Source organism: Dromiciops gliroides, chromosome 2 (genome assembly GCF_019393635.1).
Source record: "Dromiciops gliroides isolate mDroGli1 chromosome 2, mDroGli1.pri, whole genome shotgun sequence".
Taxonomy (NCBI): domain Eukaryota; kingdom Metazoa; phylum Chordata; class Mammalia; order Microbiotheria; family Microbiotheriidae; genus Dromiciops; species Dromiciops gliroides.
Genome location: NC_057862.1, coordinates 457,417,524 through 457,438,387, shown reverse-complemented (window position 1 = coordinate 457,438,387; position 20,864 = coordinate 457,417,524). Strand labels below are relative to the sequence as shown.

The 20,864-nt window shown below is 41.1% G+C and overlaps 1 protein-coding gene across 2 annotated transcripts in view; it reads right to left on the bottom strand.

Annotated features, from left to right (window-relative positions):
* ATP9A (ATPase phospholipid transporting 9A (putative)) overlaps positions 1–20,864 on the bottom strand; it is a 166,361-nt gene that overhangs the window by 33,527 nt on the left and 111,970 nt on the right. For both annotated transcript variants that reach the window (XM_043982746.1, XM_043982747.1), the window contains one exon: positions 8,795–8,956. In XM_043982746.1, coding sequence (XP_043838681.1) covers positions 8,795–8,956 — 162 coding nt within the window. The remainder of the gene's footprint in view (positions 1–8,794; positions 8,957–20,864) is intronic.

Below are 20,864 nucleotides of genomic sequence, written 5' to 3'. Positions count from 1 at the left end.
AAGAGGATGAAAAACTGAAACAAAAATCATTGGAGTTAGCCACTAAGAGATGATTGGTAACCTTGAGGAAGGCAGTTTCAGTTGAGAGGTGGGATCTGTAACAATTGGAATAACGCCACCTGCTGGAGACTTACTGTAGAAGAGTTATGCCCATGAAGCAAAGGTCTTTGAGGGCAAGACCAGGAGTCTTTTCTTTGGCATCAGGAAGTGACGTGGGCTAGTGGGAGGAGGAAGGAAGAGACTGGCGCACACTCTCACGCTCTTTCCTCTGGACTCTGGTGGAGAGCGGAGCTAGAAATGTGCTCTCCCCTTTACCAAATTCTTATTCTCCTTAATAAATGCTTAAAAGTCTAACTCTGGCTAAAGCTTATAATTTATTGGCGACCACTCATTAAATATTTTAGACAGTTTAGCTAGAATTTTAGCCCTTAACAGATCTGAAGCCAAACTGCAAGGGAGTAAAAAGTAGGTGGGCAATAATGGAAATGGAAGCAGTGGGTAGAGAAGATACTTTCTTGAAGTCTGGCAATAAAATTTAGGAGTGATTATAAAATAATATAAAGGCTCAGATCAAATGGAAGGATTTTTTTCACATATATTTAAGACTTGAAGATATAGTCAATAGGAAAGTAGCAGGTAGGAGAAGACTAAAGATGAATGAATGAAAGAAAGAAAGCATATGATCGATGAGACAAACTCCTGACATAGGTGGGTTGGGATAGGATTAAAGGAGCTGGTCTTGTCAATGATCAGGATTATTTCATCCTCTAAGATTGGAGCAAAATAGAAGAAAACAAATGATGGTAGAGAGAATAAGCAATCAGCAAATGCAAGATGGATAGCATTGACTTTCTCAGTAAAGTAGAAGGCAGGGTCATCTACTGAGAGGGAAGGGATTGGAAATGAAGAAAGTTTTGAACAACTTCTTTAGGGAAATGCAATAGACAGACACTTAGGGAAACATATACATATTATCTTGCAGTAGTATTAAGTAATCTCAATTTATATTGGATAATAAAATAGTTTGAAGACTCTGTAGACCTGGTTATATGACTTCCTTCATTCAGCAGTTTGGAACAAAGAAGCCAGATGGTAGGGATAGCCCAAGGTTGAGAAATGGCAAGATATCAATATCCAAAGAATAGGGAAACATCCTACAAGGATGAAATACATTGTACAGTTGCATTGTTAAACTATGGCATCAAAGCAGTAAGAGGAGAAAAGTGAGGGCAGTAAAACAAAGACAGAATAGAAAACAGGGAGATATGAAGGAGCTAGAGATCTAAATTAGGACAAATAAAAGGTTTAGGAGGCAGAAAGAAAGATAGAAGAATGTGAGAGAGTGATAAACCTGAGAATTTCAGAGTTGGTGATCTCATAAAGACGGTATTCTTTAGAGTCAGGGTCTACATCAGTGGTATCAAACACAAATAGAAACAGAATCCCCTAAACTATATATAACAATCCCTTAGAAAACCAAATATTAACATTATCTATGTTCTATTGTATCTTTACTTACTTTTTAATATATTTCCCAATTACATTTTAATCTGGTTGAGGTTGAACTTGCTATCCCATAGGCTGAGTGTTTGACACCTCTGGTCTAGCATGTGAGCATCCCTTAGGGTCACTAACGTAGATGGGAAAGATAGATGTTGGGAGTTCAGGAAATAGTTAATGGTTAAAGGGTTAAAAAAAAAAAAAGGACATCAATGTGAACACTGAGATTCCCAAGGATAAAGACTGACACTTGGACAAAGAAGCCTCTGAGACAGGTACTTAACTACTTGATAAAGGAAAGAGAATAACTTGAAGGCCAGTAGATGGCAGCAACAAGGATATGGATAGGATAATATAAATAGATAGAGTCAGTCTCAAAGAAGTGTTCAATAAGAACAAGTGCTCAGATTCCCCAATAAATGTTCAAAGGATATGAAAAGACAGTTTTCAAAGGAAAGAAATCCAAGCTATCAATAAACATCTGAAAAAAATATTACAAAACACCAATAATTAGACAAATGTAAATTAAAGCATCTCTGAAGTTCTACCTCATACCTATCATAATGACAACAATGCCAATAAAGGAAAATGACCATTGTTGGAGGGATTGCAGGAAAACAGGCACACTAATACAGTGCTGTTGGAGCTGTGAATTGGTATAGCCATTTTAGAATGCAATTTGGAAGCTAACAGTGGCATTTTTTTTTAAATGCAGAGAACAGAAAAGAAGGTAGACTACCAAGAAGCATAGGTGAGCAAAAGAACTTTGGAAGCTATTGTGTGTGTTCAGCCATTCAGCTGTGTCTGACTCTTTGTGACCCCCATGGACCACCATGGAGTTTTCTTTTCTTTTTTTTTTTTTTAAAGCAAGGCAATTGGGATTAAGTGACTTGCCCAGGGTCACACAGCTAGTAAGTGTTAAGTGTCTGAGACCGGATTTGAACTCAGGTCCTCCTGACCCCAGGGCCAGTGATCTATCCACTGCGCCACCTAGCTGCCCCACCATGGAGTTTTCTTGGCAAAAACACTGGAGTGTTTTGCCATGTCCTTCTCCAGTGGATTAAAACTATCAGAGGTTAAGTGACTTACCCAGGGTCAAACAGCTAGTAAGTGTTTGAGGACAGATTTGAACTCAGATTTTCCTGACTTCAGGCCTAGTACTCTATGCACTGAGCCATCTAGCTGCCCCTTTGAAATCTATTAGCTGAACTTAATTATATACGTAAAAGAAAAGCAAACTGTAAATAACAGATATCTTCAGTTTCATGCACAATTCTCATATTCTGTTTTTCTATGTATTTAGAAATGTCTGTTTTATTTGATGTTTAAGTTCATAATAAAAAATTTTAATTAAAAAAAAGAGAGAGTAGCAGAAATATAATACATCAATATGTTGAAGGCATAGAGAGGAATCAATCAGTCCTAGAATGGTCAGCCAAAGTTGATAAAAAGTAAGTCCTTAACATCATAAGCACCTTGAGCAAAAATGTTGCTACTAATGCTATTTTTTCACTTTCTTTCATTCATTCTTTTTTTAATCCAAGTCTTCTTGTACAAGATGGCTAACATGGGAATGTTTTACATGATTACACCTGTATAAACCATATGGATTGGGGCAGCTAGGTGGCGCAGTGGATAGAGCACCAGCCCTGGAATCAGGAGTACCTGAGTTCAACTCCAGCCTCAGACACTTAACACTTACTAGCTGTGTGACCTTGGGCAAGTCACTTAACCCCAATTGCCTCACTAAAAAAAAAAAAAAAATTTAAAAATTAAACCATATGGATTGCTTATCATCTCAGGGAGAGGGAGTAGAAGGAGGGAGAGAGAGAGAATTTGGAACTCAAAACTTCTTTTTTAATGTTAAAAAATGGTTTTAAGATGTAATTAGGGAAAAAATAAAATATTATTTTTAAAATGTTGCTATTACTGAGGAACCCCATACAAAAAGACTACCTTTTATTTAAATACAGAGCACCCTAAGCCAAAAGGGGAACCATCTTCTCTTTAAATTTACTTTCAAGTGGCCCTTTAACATTAAGAACCTTACAGGGTAACATAAGTGTCCAGAAGAAACACCTCAATCAAAAAGGGGAAAAAAGTGACCTCAAGGTCAATTCATATAATTTATCTTTGATGTACTGTCCCAGAGCAATGTGGCTCAAGCAAAGGGTAGCTGCCCCTATATAAAGCTTCTGCCAGTTTTCTTCTCAAAAAATTATGTTTAACAACAATTTTGTAGGAAAATGCATAAACCTTTCACTTCCTCTGCTGCAGAACTGGCTTAAGATAGTTTAGAAATTCTGTCCAATATAAATACTATATCAACTGTCTTCTAGCATTAGTCATTTCCTCCTCATCGAGTTCATTAGAAGGTTACTTCGTTCTCAGATTATGGCAAGATCACACTATAAATTTACAGAAGGATTTGCCAGTGCTATTGTTTCAGAATTTCATCTTTTTCCACCCTGGTTTGCTTTTGGCCAGCACTCAAAGGCTTCTTTTCTTCCAGCTATGACAATGGTGTGATCTATGCAGGAGATCAAACTTCATCATTCCATATGTGTAGGGGGCTGAGGGGTGGGAAAGGAGGGGGCTCAATGGAACATCTTGTGCACAACCAAACAAACAACCTTGCCCCAACCCTCCTCCAAAGAGGTAACTAGCACATCCTTTGTTCCTAGCCAACTTCCTAGAACTGAGGTCATGATACAAAGAAAAAGACTTATTTGCGGGCAGCAAGAAGATCCTTCCGTAAGTTATTTGATGCAGCCGGTGTTATGAGAGGAAAGCGCTCAATACCTGTGAAGAAATACTCAACCACACTCTAAACACACATAATTAAATCTACCTTCTTACACTATGAGGTTTTCTTTTCATTTTTTTTTAATTTGCAGGAAGTCAGGTATCAGTCCAGAAGAAACTAAGTCAAAAAGCTAAGCCTACTGAAGTGTTTCTCCCTGTGTCTGTCCATACATTTGCTGTCCATCTGTGTTCGTGTGTGTATATATCTGTGTCTTATCCCTAAGTATATCTATCTCCTTGTTTATCTGTCAATCTATCCATCTATCTTGCTTGTGTTTGTATGTACAGCACTTTGCACCATGCTTGGCATATAGTGAACTCTGAGCAAATGCTAGGTGATATACCAACTTCATGTATGCATTTGTTTGCGCATGTGCTTATCTATGGGTCTCTATTTCTGCATCTTACCACATGATTCTCTGTGTGCATACGCTTGTGTGGGTGAATCTCTGTGTCTCTTTCTGGGGCAAAATAAAAAGTCACAATTTTTTACATTATTCAAAGCTCCTGACTTATGCCCAGGGAATCCCTGACATCAGAAGTCAGAAGCCTAAGGTTCAGGACAAACTCTTCCTTGCCTATATATAAAGCTGCTTCTTCCTGAAAGGATGTAGCTCAGGATAGGTGGGGCTGTGAGTAGGTAGCCTTTAAGTCGGGAGAGTTGTGGCAGACCGTCAGAACTAAATCAGAAAGCCCTGAACACTGACTGCTTCCATCATAGGCCAATAGATGAAAGAGAAAACAAGGAAGGAAACAAGTATCTGTTAATCACCTTCCATGTGGCAGGTTACTACACTAGTTACCTTGTAAAGATCTTGTTTGACCTTCACAACAACCCTAGAAATTAGATGCCATTATTATCTCCATTTTGAAGTTGAGGAAACTGAGGCAAAAAAAAATTAAGTGACTTGACTAGGGTCACATGGCTAGTATATGTCTGAGGCTGGATGTCAACTCAAGTCTTCCTGACTCCACACCTAACAATGTATTCTCTGCACCACCTAAATGACTAAGAAAAATTGGCTAGATCGGAGGCTTCAAATATGCAAATAAAAAGCTTATAACACTCCCAAGACCAACCAGATTAAACCGTAACTGGGAAATACTGAACAAAATAAATAAAAACACCACAGAACAGAGATACTATTGCTATGTATTTTTCTAAGTTAAAATGTGGCCCTCAAGGATCCTTATGTATGGTTTAGTGACTCCAATTTCTATTTGAGTTTGATACTACTAGGTTAGATGATCATAGTTCCAAACAAATGCCTCAAACCACACCAGTTATAACGAAACAACTGTCTCATACATATGTGCACGTGTATATGTTTATGTGTGCATATGTACATTTTATTACGTGTATATAGTGTATATGTGTGTGTACACATATTTATGTATACATGTATTCCTACTCTCTCTCTCTCTCTCTCTCTCTCTCTGAGTTCCAATCTCATATTACCAATTGCCTATTGGACTAGATATCCTACAGGCATCTCAAACTCAACATGTCCAAAAGAGAATTCATTACATTTCCCCCAAATCCTACCCCTTTGAAAACCTGTCCTATTGCTATCAAGAACCCTATCATCATTTCAGTCCCAACCTTGATGCCATCCTCAGCTCTTCCCTCTCACTCACCCCTCAAATCTAATCCTTGGCTCCCTATTGCCTCATTTGGCATCTATGGCCATTTACAACCTCACCCCAATTTTTGCAGTCCTCCTATACTTTACATCCTTTCATACGTTCTGTGATCCAGCCTGGCCTTTTTAGCGTTCCCCATATATCACACTCTCTCTCCTATCTCCAAGCCTTTGTCCTGACTATTCTCCAGCCCAGGGATGTACTTTCTTCCTCACCTCTCCTTAGAATCCCTAGTTTCCTTCATGGCTCAGCTCAAGCCTTTCCTGACTCCGCCCCGGGCATCAAGCTACTAGTGACCTATTTTTTAAAAAATATAAAATGTAAGCTCCTTGAGGGCAGGGCCATTTCTCTTTTGTCTTTGTAAATCCATGGCCCAGCACAATGACTGGCACATAGTTGCTTAATAAATTCTTATTGAGTAAATGATTGAAAATTGAGGCAACTGGCTCTCCCCTTTGTTTAACAACATAGTATTCTTGTTTTAAGGGGAAAAAAATCCCACTGAATATGAAGTCAGAAAATTTGGATTTCAGATGCAACTCCCAACTAGCCATGAAACTATGGACAAGGCCCAACCCAAACAATTTTAATGGGTTGTTCCTTACATTTTGGTTGGGGGAGATGCACTTCATAAATTATAAAGTGCTATAGAAATGTAAGCTGTCATCATCATTAGTATTCCCAAATAGCTAATTTTAGGAACTATTCAATTCTGACAGAAAAAAAAGAGGAAATAACTTTAATTACAGCAAAAATTCTTCTTTGTCACAACCCTACATAAGAAAGTACAGTCCTTTCTTAGAAGCCATTCTGGAATAAGATGATGTGGAAAAAAGATATTGGTGATAAAGGAGACTTAGAGACACCTAGGTGGTGCCCTAATCTCTTTGTCGACCTCATTCTCACATCCCCAGCTGCCTTTCTGACATGTTAAAGTGGCTGTCCAGTACACTTCTGAAACTCAATATGTCCCAAGCAGAATTCATTATTCCACTCCTCTGCTCCAAACCTTCCCCCTGCTCCTTCCTTCCCTATTATTGTAGAGGACAATATCATCCTCCAGTCCCACAAGCTCACAACCTGGGAATCATCCTGCACGGATCACTATCTCTCACCTCCCCCCCCATCCAAACTGTTGCCAAGGCCTGTTGACTTTACCTTCGCAACATCTCCCAAGTAAGTTCTCTCCTCTGACACTGTCACCTCTTGAGTGCAGTCCCTCATCACCTCACATCACAGGCAATAGCCTGTTGGTGAGTCAGCCAGCTTTGTGTCTCCACTCCAACCCATCCTCCATTCAGCCACCAAAGTGATTTTCCTAAAATGCAGGTTTGATCATGCCACACACAACCCGACTCACTAAACTCCAGTGGCTCCCTATTGCCTCCAAGAGCAAATGCAAAATGTTTAGCATTCAAAGCCCTTCATAACCTAGCCCCTTCCTACCTGTCCAGTCTCCTTACACCTTATTGCCAGACACATACTCTCCAGTCCTGTGACACTGGTCTCCTGGCTGCTCCGCCAAATCACTTTGTCTCTCAGCTCAAGACATTCTCTCTGGTTGACTCCATGCCTGGAACACTTTCCTCCACTCCAACCACTGACCTCCCTTTAAGCTTCCTTTAAGTCCCAATTAATTCTACCTTTTCCAGAAAGCCTTTCCCAATCCATCTTAATGCCTTTCCTCAGTTATTTAGTTCCTATGTATCTTGTACATAGCTTGTTTTGTATATATTTTTTGCATGCTATCTCCCCCCCTACCCCATCAGCTCTACCTTCCCCTGCTAGATTGTACCTCTTTGATGATGGGGACTATCTTTTGCTTCTTTTTTGTTTTCCCCCGTGCTTAGCACAGTGCCAGGCACACAGTGGGTTAATAAATGTTACTGATTGATTGGGCCTGGAGTCAGGAAGACCTGAGTTCAAGTCCAGCTTCAGATACTTACTGACTCTGTGACCCTGGCCAAGTCATTTAATCACTGTCAGTTATACGGGGTCATCTCCAGTTGTCCTGATATATACCACTGGACCCAGATGTTTTTGGAGGAGAGAGTGAAGCTAGTGACTTTGCACAGTCCTTCCTCACTTAAATCCAATCCACTGCAAGTCATGACATCACCTCCCCATGCATGGTCCTCTTCGAGAACAAAGGACAAACAACAACAATTTCCTCATCTGTAAAATAAAGATAAAAATAGCTCCCACCTCTCAGGGTTGCTGGAGGATCAGATGAGCTAATATTTATAAAGTATGCTGCAAACCTTAATGCATTCTATGAATGCTAGTTTTTACTTATGTTTTCATTCTAGAACTTTTATTCACCAGTCCATTGGACCCTGGACAAATTCCTTCATTTCTCTGAGCCTCATGTTCTTCAACTGTAAAATAGGAGAAATAATGCTTGAATATCCCATGTAGGAGGATTTTTTGGGCAGAAAGTACTTTGTAAAGTGTAAAGCAATAAAGCAATGGGACTTGTTATGGTTACTATTCTATGTGGAGAGTGTCATTCTATGTGGAGAGTAGAGAAATGCTCCATCTTTCGCCATTGGGATTTAGATAGTGCCTGCATGGTTTTTCTGTCCTAATTCAATGACTTAACCAGAAGCTGTATCAGATATCTGTGGTCTGTCTGCTTGAGAAAAGTAGATTTTCTTATCAGTGAAGGTCAGAGGGGTCGTGACTCCAACATATGGAAAGATTTTACACTTTCTGAAAAAAATGCATATCAAAAAGGAAGAGAGTGACACAAAACGCTAAATCAAGAATGCTGATGCCACTTGACATGCACACTGTAGCTGCTTTGTTTTTTAACCACGGTAGCCATAAATAAAGGGCAACTTACCCTTACTATGATGCCCATGCGTTTGCTTTCATAGGTGAATGGAAAGATTTGAAGAATGGTGAAGTTCAGAATCTGGCCACCAGGGGTCCTCAGCTGCATAGAAGATTGATCTCTGCCCACCAGGGTTAAACCTACACTTTCAGTCCACTGGACCAGGGCCACCTAAATATAACCAAAGGTCAAAGGTCAGATAGACTGTGGAGTTTCCAGGTTCATGGGTCATGCAAATGAACACTAGTCAGGGAGGAGCTGTGGGCGGGCTGCAGAAAAAGTTGATCACATGTCAATGTAAAAACACTCAGTTTGGGGGGAAGAGGAAGGATGACATGAACAAATGGCCCTTTAACATCATTTCCTGAGTCCAAACCTGCTCACTGACAATACTAATTACTTTGGGCTTGAGGAAAGATTAGTGAATCAATGCGCACAAGCCACAGCCGGCTGAAATATACTATAATCAGTATAGTAAATACACATTATAGGGGGCAGCTAGATGGCACAGTGGTTAAAGCACCGGCCCTGAATTCAGGAGTACCTGAATTCAAATCCGGCCTCAGACACTTGACACTTACTAGCTCTGTGACCCTGGGCAAGTCACTTAACCCCCATTGCCTGCAAAAAAACAAAAACAAAAACAAACAAAAAAAAACACAATACAACCAGGTGGCCAAGTGATCTACCTAGATTATGGGGAGGGGGAAAAGGTGGGGCAGAGAGGAGGGGAGAAGAAGGGGAGGGAGAAAGAGAGAGAGGAAAGGGGACAGAGAGAGACATAAAAGAGAGAGAGAAACAGAGACAGAAAGCTTTTTGCTTTCAGAGCATTAGACTGAGTACACAGTCACTAATCAATTTTAACTTTACTCACTAGATCATAGAGCCTGGGTTGAAAGGAATGAGCTACTCATAGGATCATAGATTTACAGCTAGAAGAAATATTTAACATCATCTAGTCTAATCCCCCAATTTTACAGACGAGGAAAACAAGCCCACAGAGGTGAAGTGACTTATCCAAAGTCATACAAGTAATAAGTTGTGGAGAGATGTATTTGAATGCAGTTCCTTTCACCTCAGATCCAGCATTCTTTTTTTCTGACTTAATTCTTTTTGGGGGGTGGGGGTTGGGGTGGGGCAATGACAGTTAAGTGCGTTTTGCCCAGGGTCACACAGCTAATAAGTGTCAAGTGTCTGAGTCCGGATTTGAACTCAGGTCCTCCTGAATCCAGGGCTGGCACTTTATCCACTACACCACCTAGCTGCCCCTTCTGCCTTAATTTCAATTTTGTATACGTCTATACATGTAAATGGTGTCTCCAGTAAAAGAATGTAAGCTTCTGGAGGATAGATACTCTTTCTCCACTGTACCACACTGCCAGAGGAGGAAGCTAAGGCTTAAAGAATTCTTTACTTGCTTAGGATCACCAATATTGGGTAGCACAGCCAACATTTGAACACAGGCCTTCTGGCTTCAAATCCAGTGCTCTTTCCATTATACCACACTGCCTCTCATCTCCCAGCATGGGATCCTGTACCTGGTACATAATATTTATTGAATGCTTGTATATCCATTACTATATATATCTTAGACAGATAGTGCAAACAGACAATAAGCTAGACCCAGAATAAAAGAGCAGAAAGGAGCTCAATTGCATTTAGGAAATCACACGACACTTTCAATGTTCTCCAAGATATCTTTGAACACACACAAAAAAAACTTTTTAACCTCAGCAGACTTCCACTGATACAGCATAACTGTGCATCACTGGACACCACAATATGTGAAAATCAATCAAGTGTGGGGAACCTGAAGAGCAGTGGGTAGCTGTGGCATATTGTCCACCAACGCAAGGATGACATAAAAGGAAACAGCCAGGAAATATATGACCAGAAATAAAAGTAGGCCAATCAGGTAGCAAAAGCAAGAGATAACAGATAGATAGTCTGAGTATACTCTACTGGTACCTATGAAATGTTCAATGACCATGGGGAAGGCCTCTAGCTGGTAGAGTAGATCGCCCATGGCAGAATTCCTGAAGGGCACGAATAAGTATCCATCCCATAGGATAAAAAAGCACAAATGGGCTATGGTTTGTACCACTGAAGGGAATCACTACGTCATGAGAACAGGCATCCACTGAAGAAGTATTAAAGAAGGAAGAATGAAATGAGTTGGATAGGCTTCAAATGATACTCAAATGGATTCAGGAGTTCCCTACACACATGCAATCCATCCATATCTGCCTATCCTGTGCCTCTCACATCTGTGTCTTCACAAAAGATCCCCATAGGGGCCCAACTAATGGGTAAGAGGCTTTCCTACCTTTCTCCCAACATCCTGAGGCTACCAGTTTGGAATGTTCTTCACAACTACCCCACATCCCCACCTCTCACCACATGACTAGCCCATATTCCCTTTCTGTAACAATTCTTTTAACATCCTTTATTCTCATTCTTTGGAGTTGTTCCTTGGTTATATATTGCTTGCTTGCTCACACCCTCTATGTAACTTTCCAGTGCCCTCTGAATGAAGCTTAACCCTTGAGAGGAAGTGGTTTTCCAGGTCTTGATACCATACAGCAATGCAAACAGGGTGAAGTGGCTTGCCCAGCCCATGGTTACACAGCTAGTAAGCGTCTGAGGCCAGGTTTAAACTCAAGATGTGCCTTCCCAACTCCAAGACCTGCACGCTCAATCCACTGTGGCAGCTAGCTGCCTTGGAGAGAACTTAGGGCTAAATATACACATGGGTCTTCACCTACATAAAGATAATAGTTAAACCCAGAAGAACTGATGAAGTCATTGAGTGAGAGTGAAGAGAGAGGATAGAAGAGAGACCAGAATAGAAAGTTGAGTTATATCACGAGAGAAGAGGGGAGGGGAGGGGAGGGGAGGGAAGAGAATCAATCTTCAGATCCCCAGATCTAACACAGTATCCTACACACAAGACTAAATTGATGCTTAGTAAAAGAATAGCTTAAAAGTTGAGACTTGGGATGGTAGACTTTAGTAGGTATTTTTTTTTTAATTAGGTAATGATGAACACAAACAATGAAGATGCTTAAAATGAAACATAATTCTACAGTAAATTGATCTTTTCTCTCAGGTGGTCTTCAAATGTCCAATACTTCCTTTAGGTCCTATAACTTACAAGCTCCCAATTATGTTAGTCAACAAGTAATTATTAAGCACTTACTTGTTGCTTTTATTTGCTACAGTTCTTATCAGATCTCCTCCATGTTGCTGAAGGGAAAGGAGAACTAAAGTTCTACCCTTGACTTCTATCAAGTGTGACTTCCATGAGCCTCAGTTTCTTCCTCTATGAAACAAGGGGGCTTGGGGAGGCTAGATGGCACAGCGGATTCAGGAGGACCTGAGTTCGAATCTGGCCTCAGATATTTGACACTTACTAGCTGTGTGACCCTGAGCAAGTCACTTAACCTTCATTGCCCCACACGAAAAACAAATGAAATAAGGGGGCTAGATTTGGACTTGATCTCAGGTCCCTTCCAGCTCTAATATTCTAGGATGCTAAGACCATTGTCAACAGGCAATCACAACTTCATGATACTTCTAATGTGTGTGGGGGGGAGGGGGGGATCAGAAATATTGAATATAAATTCACAATTAGATGGATAAATGACCACAGGATCATAGATTGAAAGTGGAAAGGTACATTAGAGGTCATCTGATTCAATTTGTTCATTTTATCAATTAAGAAACTAAGGCCCAAAGGGGCTAAATGACTTGTCCAAGATCACACGGATAGTGAGAGACAGGGGTAAATGGTGGGTAGGAACATGCATTTATTAGACACCCACCACTGTGCCAGGCACAGTATGTGCTGAGCAGTTTACAAATATCATCTCATTTGGTCTTCACAACAACCCCAAGAGGTAGGTACGGTTATGATCTACATTTTACAGTTGAGGGTCATAAATCTAGTAAATTTCTGAAACTGGGATTTAAACTTGGTTCTTCCTGACTTCAGGCCCAAAGCCCTAGTCATTGTATCACCTACCTGCAGAGGCAGGATTTGAACCCAGGTCCTTTCACAGAGCTAGTCTTTCCATTGCACAGTTACAGAGAGTCCAAAAGCATAGAGAAACTTAAAAATAGTAGAATCGATATTTTGTCTGGAGGAATACTCTCATAGTGAACAAAAAAACAAAACAAAAACACTTAAACTTTTCATCATTTCTAAGGGCAGAGATGCCAGACTATCCCAGAACAAAAATCATGCTATAAATTGAGGGATTGAGAGTCAGTCATCAAAATCGCATCTTCCTGATGGAGGGGCAGTAATGACAACTGGACTTGGAACTCCAAACCATTTGGTTTTAAAGGCATATACTCTCTACCACAGTACATTTCACTCAGTGGAGTCCCCATTAAGTAAGCCAGCTCTCTCTGCTTCCCCTCACTTCCCTGTAGCAGTGTGATAATTGAAACCTTGGCAAGCTTGTTCAAACCTTATCCAAACAGGATATGAGCACTGTAGGTTGCCTTACATTTTCACCTTCTGCTCAAATATGCTACTTTAGTATATCAGCTTCGATTTAAAGATATCCTCTAAGAAAACAAATTGGGGGTGGGAGAGAGAATCACGCCAGGCCCACACTGCTGTGAGTGGAAAATTCTAAAGATGATTTTTTTTAATTCCTTGAAATCATGGCAGAAAAAAAAAATCCACAGGTTAAAAAGGAGGCTAAGCCATTCCCATTAAGTAAATTTCCATAACAATTTGATTTATTTAATCTGTGTGATGTTGGGCAAGTCATTTTCCATTTCTAGGACTGTTTTCTCACCTGCAAAATGAAGCAGACCAGATCATTTCTAAAGTCTCTCCAACTTATAACATTCTCTAACTCTATAGGAGGAGGGGTTCTTTATTTTTTGTGTGTCACAGACCCCTTTGGAGGTCTGGTGAAGTCTATGGGACCCTTCTCAGAATCATGCTCTTAAATACATAAAATACTTAGAATTTCTAAGAAAATCCTTCACAATCTAATTGGGGGGAAAGAGGGAAGAATATGCAAAAAGACCTAAGTGGAAACAAAATCTAAACAAGATCAATTGGAGGTAATTAAGCATCAAGAGGGATAGGGAAAGGCTGCTTTTAGAGGGTGGAATCTTAGACAATAACTGAAAGAAGCCAGGCAAACCAGAAAGCAGAAAGGAGAGAGAGCATTCCAGGTGGGGGCACAGCCAGTAAAAATGCCCAGAGTCGGGAGATGAAGGGTCTTGTTAAAAGAATGGCAACAACGTCATTGCCAGTGGATGGGAGGATATGTTAGAGGGGAGTAAGGTCTAAGGAGCCTTTAAAGGGAAGAGGCGGTCCGGGCTGCAAAAAGATTTAACAAGCAGGGGCAGCTAGGTGGCGCAGTGGATAGAGCTCCAGCCCTAGAGTCAGGAGTACCTGGGTTCAAATCTGGCCTCAGGCACTTAAAACTTACTAGCTGTGTGACCCTGGGCAGTCACTTAACCCCAACTGCCTCACTAAAAAAATTAATAAAATTTTTTTTTAATTTAAAAAAAAAAGATTTAACAGGCAAAAGAGGATTTGCTATTTGATCCTGGAGCCACCTAAGTTTACTCACAGAGGAGTAGATAGGACTAACACTGGCCAACCCCACCACGGATGCTCCCAGCCCCACTGCACAGAAGAGGTCAAGGCCTCTCCTCTTCCCCTCCTCCTTCAACAGGGATTAGCTTTCCCCAAGAGGAGGCAAAGCTGTCACTAGGAACTGATTGGTCCAAGATTTCCCACTAAAGTTTCCTGGTCACCTAAGGGCATAAAAAGTCACAGCCACATGGGGTCTGGACTTCTAAGACTTTGGTGGAGTAAGCCCATGAGTTATCATGTCCTTCACTGCCCTTGATGACAAGACAAATTTTCATATGGACATTAAGGCTGTGTCCAGAAAAGCCAAGTGCCACTGTATCCTTGCTGCATTAGGCAGAAGTTCTTTTGTTAATTGTACAATGACTAACATTAAACAGAGTGAATCTCTCCTGTTGATGGAGACTGAAGGGACCCAGACAGGAACCTACTCTAACCCTACTGCTTTGGACTGAGATCAGGCCATGAGACAAGGGGTAGGGATTTGGGAGATCCCATGAGCACTAAAAAAAAGCTCCAGGCTTATCCTATCACTGCTCTCTGATTTTGGCTATGGGTCCCCCTGCCACACAATCACACAGGTGTGAGGTGCTCAATTGATGAAATCTACACAGGAGGCTAGAGCCATTACAGCTTGGGAAAATATTGTTGTCAGAAAAATAGGTAGTCTGGAAATGGGGAGGAATCACAGATGCTGCCACCCTAGTAGGTGGGCAGAGGACAATGACACCCTCTCCTAGAAGGAGTCATGGATAAGGTTCCTAAAAAATAGGATCAATAAGAAAGCAGTTGATGGCCAGCCCATAGAAGTGCTTGCAAAACTGTACAAGGGAAATTCAGCACTTGGGCCCTAGGGGCCTTCAATAAGCATAAGGTATCCTCTAAAGCCCTTGCCCCATTTGGATCACTCAGGAGAGGCTAGAGAGGGCAGACCAGGGAGGGGAGGGATAGAACAGGCTCATTATCTATGAGGACCCTTTCAGCAGCTTCTAGGCATATGACTGCAGGTAGGGTCAAATGGAAGCCACAAGAACAATTTGAACCATCTTCCCAGTTAACACAATACAATACTGAGATGAAAGATATTTCCCAAAGGATGAAAGCTATTTCTTCTCTAGTGATGGAAATGAAAGAAGCCGGATTATTCTATCATACCAGCTCTCCTTACAATAATCCTGTGTGAAGGAAGCACATAGCATCTGGCAGCTACCAGAGGACTCGCGGAGAACAAAGTCATTATGCTACAACTATCATCATCCTGACCTTTCCACGTGGTGTGACCTGGTAGCCTAGGTCCAGGGTAGGTGGCATGGGGTTATCAACCTCATCCAATCCTTTTTTCTCTACTCCTGTGGCTGATATTGGGGAGAAGCTATTTGTTTTCACTTGGGAAAGAGTCTAACATACCTTCACCATGATTCCCCAGGGCTACTTGAACCATCCCTTATGCTCCCACGTTATGGTGGGCAGAGACCTAAAAGAGGCCTTATTGAGGGCACTGACATACATCATTATATAGATGATACAATGTTGACCAGGCTACATGAAGCCACACTGGCAAAGGCTCTAGATCAGATGGTGGCCCACATATGGGACAAGGGGTGGAAAATCAACCCTAAGAAAATCCAGGGTCCAGTCCTTTCAGTCAAGTTTTAGGGAATAAGGAGGGTGTGAGAAATCCAGAGGATTTCAAACACAGTTCAGTTTCGACACGTTGTTCTCCATAATTGAAGAAGGAAACCCAGAAAATTATCGGACACTACAGGTTTTAGAGAACCTACATTCTCCCTCTGGGTGTTCTGATGGTCCCCATTTACTGAGCTACCTGAAAATCTGCCTCGTTGAAGTGGGGCCTGGAACAAGCTACAGCCTGGAAGATATAAAACAGGTTCTTCAGGAGTCTCTCCCCTTGGGTCTTTATGACCCTGAAGGATATATGTTTCTGGAAGTCTGTCTATAAAGACTAGGCTAATGGAAGCCTTTCGTAGGTTCCAAGAATTGTCCAGAATTAGCCACTTGGGCTTCTATAGCTCCAAGTTCCCCAGAGCAGTCACTCTCTACCATCATTGAAAAACAACTGTTTGTCTGTTTCAGGGACCTAAATGCTACTGAATAGATGACAAAGGGTCATATAATCACTCTCTGCCTAGAGTTACCTATTATGAACTGGGTGATGCAAGGTGTTCCCTCTAACAAGCAGGATAGAGCACAAGAGGCTTCTATTGCTAAATGGAAATGGTCCACTAAAACTCCCATTTGCCTGAGTCTTTCTATTATTAGTAGTATTAGTGCCCTTCATAAATAAGTGGCAACTATTTCAGAGAGTAAGGCCTCTGGTCCAGACCCTGGCATCCTGCCTCCCTTGCTAACCCAAGAGGTCCTGCCCCATAAGGACCTGTTTCCCAAAGAACGCCATTATGCCTGGTTGACTAATGGTTCCATCCACTATGAATGAGACATTCACAATTAGATTTAGCCAGTCATTAATCCAGAAACCAGGGGATATTCTAGGGAATGGGGGTCTTGGTAAGTCCTTCCAGTGGGCTGAGCTCCAGGCTGCATGGCTAGCATGTGAGAAAACCTTGAGGAATGGGGTAGAAAAGATCTAAATCTATACTAATTCCTAGGTGGTAGCTATGGGTCTGGTCAAGTGGTCTGGAGCCAAAAAACACAGGACTGGACAATCAAAAGTTCTCCCTTTTGGGGTCAGGACCAATGAAGGAATTTTGCCCATGTCTCCCACTGCATCTTGTTATTATACTAATGACCACATGAAAACCATTACAAGAACAGCAGAGGTTGGAGAGAGGCCCAGTGCCAATTTGGACACTGGAGTGGTGATGCCATATTGTGCTGCACCCAGGACTGTATGATTCCCCCTAAGGACAAGGCAGCTATTCATGCCCAGCTTGGCTTCTTCGGCCAAACATAGCATCCATCTAACTCTAGTGGTCCTCAACCTGTTACCAACTAGTAAAACAGCACTCTCCCATCTCAGGACAAGATAGTTACCCCTGCTAATCAAAAGCTGCATTATCGGGGCAGCTAGGTGGTTGCAGTGGATAGAGCCCTGGAGGTGAGGAAGACCTGAGTTCAAATCTGGCCTCAGACACTTGACATGTACTAGCTGTGTGACCCCTAGGCAAGTCCACTTAACCCCAATTGCCTTACAAAAAAAAGTTTACATTGTCATACATCTGACTGCCCAAATGTGGTGTTCAATCTCCCAGAAGTCATGTCTGTGATAAATCAATGCCACCCTGGGAAGGGTTAGGGTTTTCCAGGCAAGTGGTTTCTGGAATGCAATTTCCAGGAACTCTTATAAGAACAGATTATTCTTAGAGATAGTTCCAGCTGACCCTGTTTGGCCCTTCCATATATGTACCCCCATGTACTGTTGTCTCAGGTTCTTGTCTCCTCAGAGGAGTCCATAAACTCCCAAGAGCTTTGTTGAGGTCCCCTTCAATCGGCAGGTTTTCTTTTCTCTAGGATAGTCTGGACAACTTCTTCCAAGAAAAGGCTTGGAGGACCAAAGGTGGTATTGTTGAGAGGCACCTGCTTTCTTGGGGAAGATGAAACTGGCACCACCTAACCATGGTGGGTATATGTCTACTTGGAAGAAATAGGATCCCTTCACTGACCTAGATGTTAACTGAGTCATTATATAAGGGTGAGGGAAAAGTCCTTATTTAATCCCCATCAAAGAAGGGCTTAGCCTCTCCACTGAATCCTCTAAGGGGATAAAGGTTTGATATCATTTAACCAATGTGACCCTCAGGAAAGGGGAGGTTTTGGCACATATGCCTAGGAATACTTTCTCATTGATCTGGTCCATGACAGGAAGACTTGTCCAGACGGCCCTAAAAGCAGTGAAATGGTGGAAGGTCCTCTAGAAAAGAGGCTGTCTGTGACCCACTATAGTCCCAAGTGTGGCCCAAACCAGATTAAGTTGTAGTTCTCCACTGATTTTAATGGCTGATATACTAATTTTTTTTAATTATTATTTCAACATGTGTGGTTTTCTAAGTCAATCTTGTGGCTCCCAGGGATTCTTATGTTTGGTTTAATGGCCCCCATGTCTATTTGAGTTTGACACCACTGCTGTAGAAGATGCGTAGTCAGCAATAGGTAGTATGTAGTAGGACTAATATTTACCAGCATTTCCCTGATGTAGCTTCTTTCAACAATCTACTAGATTCATTTTCTGAGCTTCTTTCACATTCCAAGACTCTGGTAATTCAGGAGAAATCTCTTCTTCATTAGATCTCTCAGGACATTTTGTCTGTACCTTTACTACTTACTTACATTCTATTTTTTTTATTTTTTTTTAATTAGTGAGGCAATTGGGGTTAAGTGACTTGCCCAGGGTCACACAGCTAGTAAGTGTTAAGTGTCTGAGGCCGGACTTGAACTCAGGTACTCCTGACTCCAGGGCCGGTGTTCTATCCACTGCGCTACCTAGCTGCCCCACATTCTATTTTATACTATAGTTATTTGTGTTCAACCCAGTTAAATTTCTTAAAGGCAGAGACTACCATAAATCATCTTTGAGCACAACCATGTGCTTTGGCACAAAGTAGGTATTTAGGAAGCATACACGTTTACTGAATTTAATCTCTTGATCTATAGCCTCAGTTCTCCAACTGACTTCCAAAAACCTCAGGTTGATCTGTCCTAGATTAAGGTAATGGTACTAAATTTGCTGCCAAGTATGGAACCTGACTGTTAAATTGAATAGATAAAGCACAAACCAAATTAATTCTAGACACTGCAGGGAGTAAGGGCCAACTCCATGTTTTGCTCCCATTTTGGATTGGTTTCAATGATGAAATGGGATGAATGGAACAAGCTTTTGCCTTTCTTTTAAAAAAAAAAAACCCACACATCGAAATCAGAGAAATTAGGATCAAAGATTCCCAAAGAAATGGCTTTTCTTTTATTCTATGGCAGCAATAAACCACTGGTAACAGGTTTTAATTATTTCTCCTTGTATTTGGAGATGTGTTTAGGAGCTAGGCCAGAACCCATTAAATGTTTCACCCCTTGACAAGAATCTAAGATTATTTAGTCACTGTTAGAACATTTATCATATAAAGGCAAGAACTAATTTTTTAATGGTGAAGAATTCACATTACTTCCCAAAAGTTAAATATTTTAGTTAGCTCAGTGCTCTGCACATAGTAGGCACTCAATGAATATTTGTTGGATTGAATTAAAATTAAAACAGACCCCAATATATTCTGTTCTAGACATTAAGCTTGTTCACAGTTTCATAATCATAGACATGAGACTTAAAATTTTGATTAAGAGCCATACAACAAAGATGTAGTATGTATATGGTACTACAAAGAATGGCCACAGATTCAATTAGAACTGTGTAATTTCCTATTCTTCTAAGCAGTCTGGTGGTTCTCAAAGAATACTCTATCACAGGTAGGCTACAGCCTGGTTCCTTGTAATGAAAAGCCATGCCTTGATTGTGAACTAATAATTTAATTATGACATTTTAACACCCTAACCAATTCTAATCTAAGTCAGCACTTTAGAAAGTGGTCAGCAATTTAGAAACTTCACCAGTAAGGTATAGGTTTAAAAAAAACACCACTAACTTCAAAAAAGGCCTGGGTTCAAGTCCATAAGCAAATCACTATACTTCCCTAGGTCTATTTCCTAATCTATAAAATCAGAATGTTGGTCTAGCTATTTAGCTCTAAAGTCCCTCCCAGCTCTAACATTGTCTTTCTAAACTCCTTCCCTGTTCTGACAATTTGGGGTTATATGAGCCATAGTATTTCATCTGTGAAGTTTTTCTGGTCATGCTAAAAGCAGAATATAAAGGGAGGCATCCATCACTGACCAATGGATCAAACACTATCTAATAGTCTAGTGTGACTATCTGTTGCTGCAAGAGAATTCATGGAAAGACTGCAGTGCAATTGATCCCACACATATCTACATATATTAAAGGCTTCTGCATTTCATGAAGAGATTCCAGTTGGCTCTCAAATTGTGTTCAGAGGCCCCAGTTAAATGCACTTCAATAGCTTTCATTTCACAGACACCAAAGTCCATCATCCTTTGCTGCTGCTAGTCCTTCTTAAGAAGTACCACACCTTGGGGCAGCTGGGTGGTGCAGTGGATAAAGCACCGGCCCTGGATTCAGGAGGACCCGAATTCAAATTCAGCCTCAGACAATTGACACTTACTAGCTATGTGACCCTGGGCAAGTCACTTAACCCCCATTGCCTCTCAAAAAAAGAAAAAGTACCACACCTTGATTTTCTGGCACTGAAACAATAACCTTAATCAATTCATTACCTATCAACAACCTCTCCATTGTCATATAGTTTGCCCCCCACACTCCACCCCCCAAAGCCTTAGAAATTGTGGAATGCTGTCCTGAGTAAAGAGTATTTGCTCAAGATCTCAGGCACACTTATCTTGGATCAGATT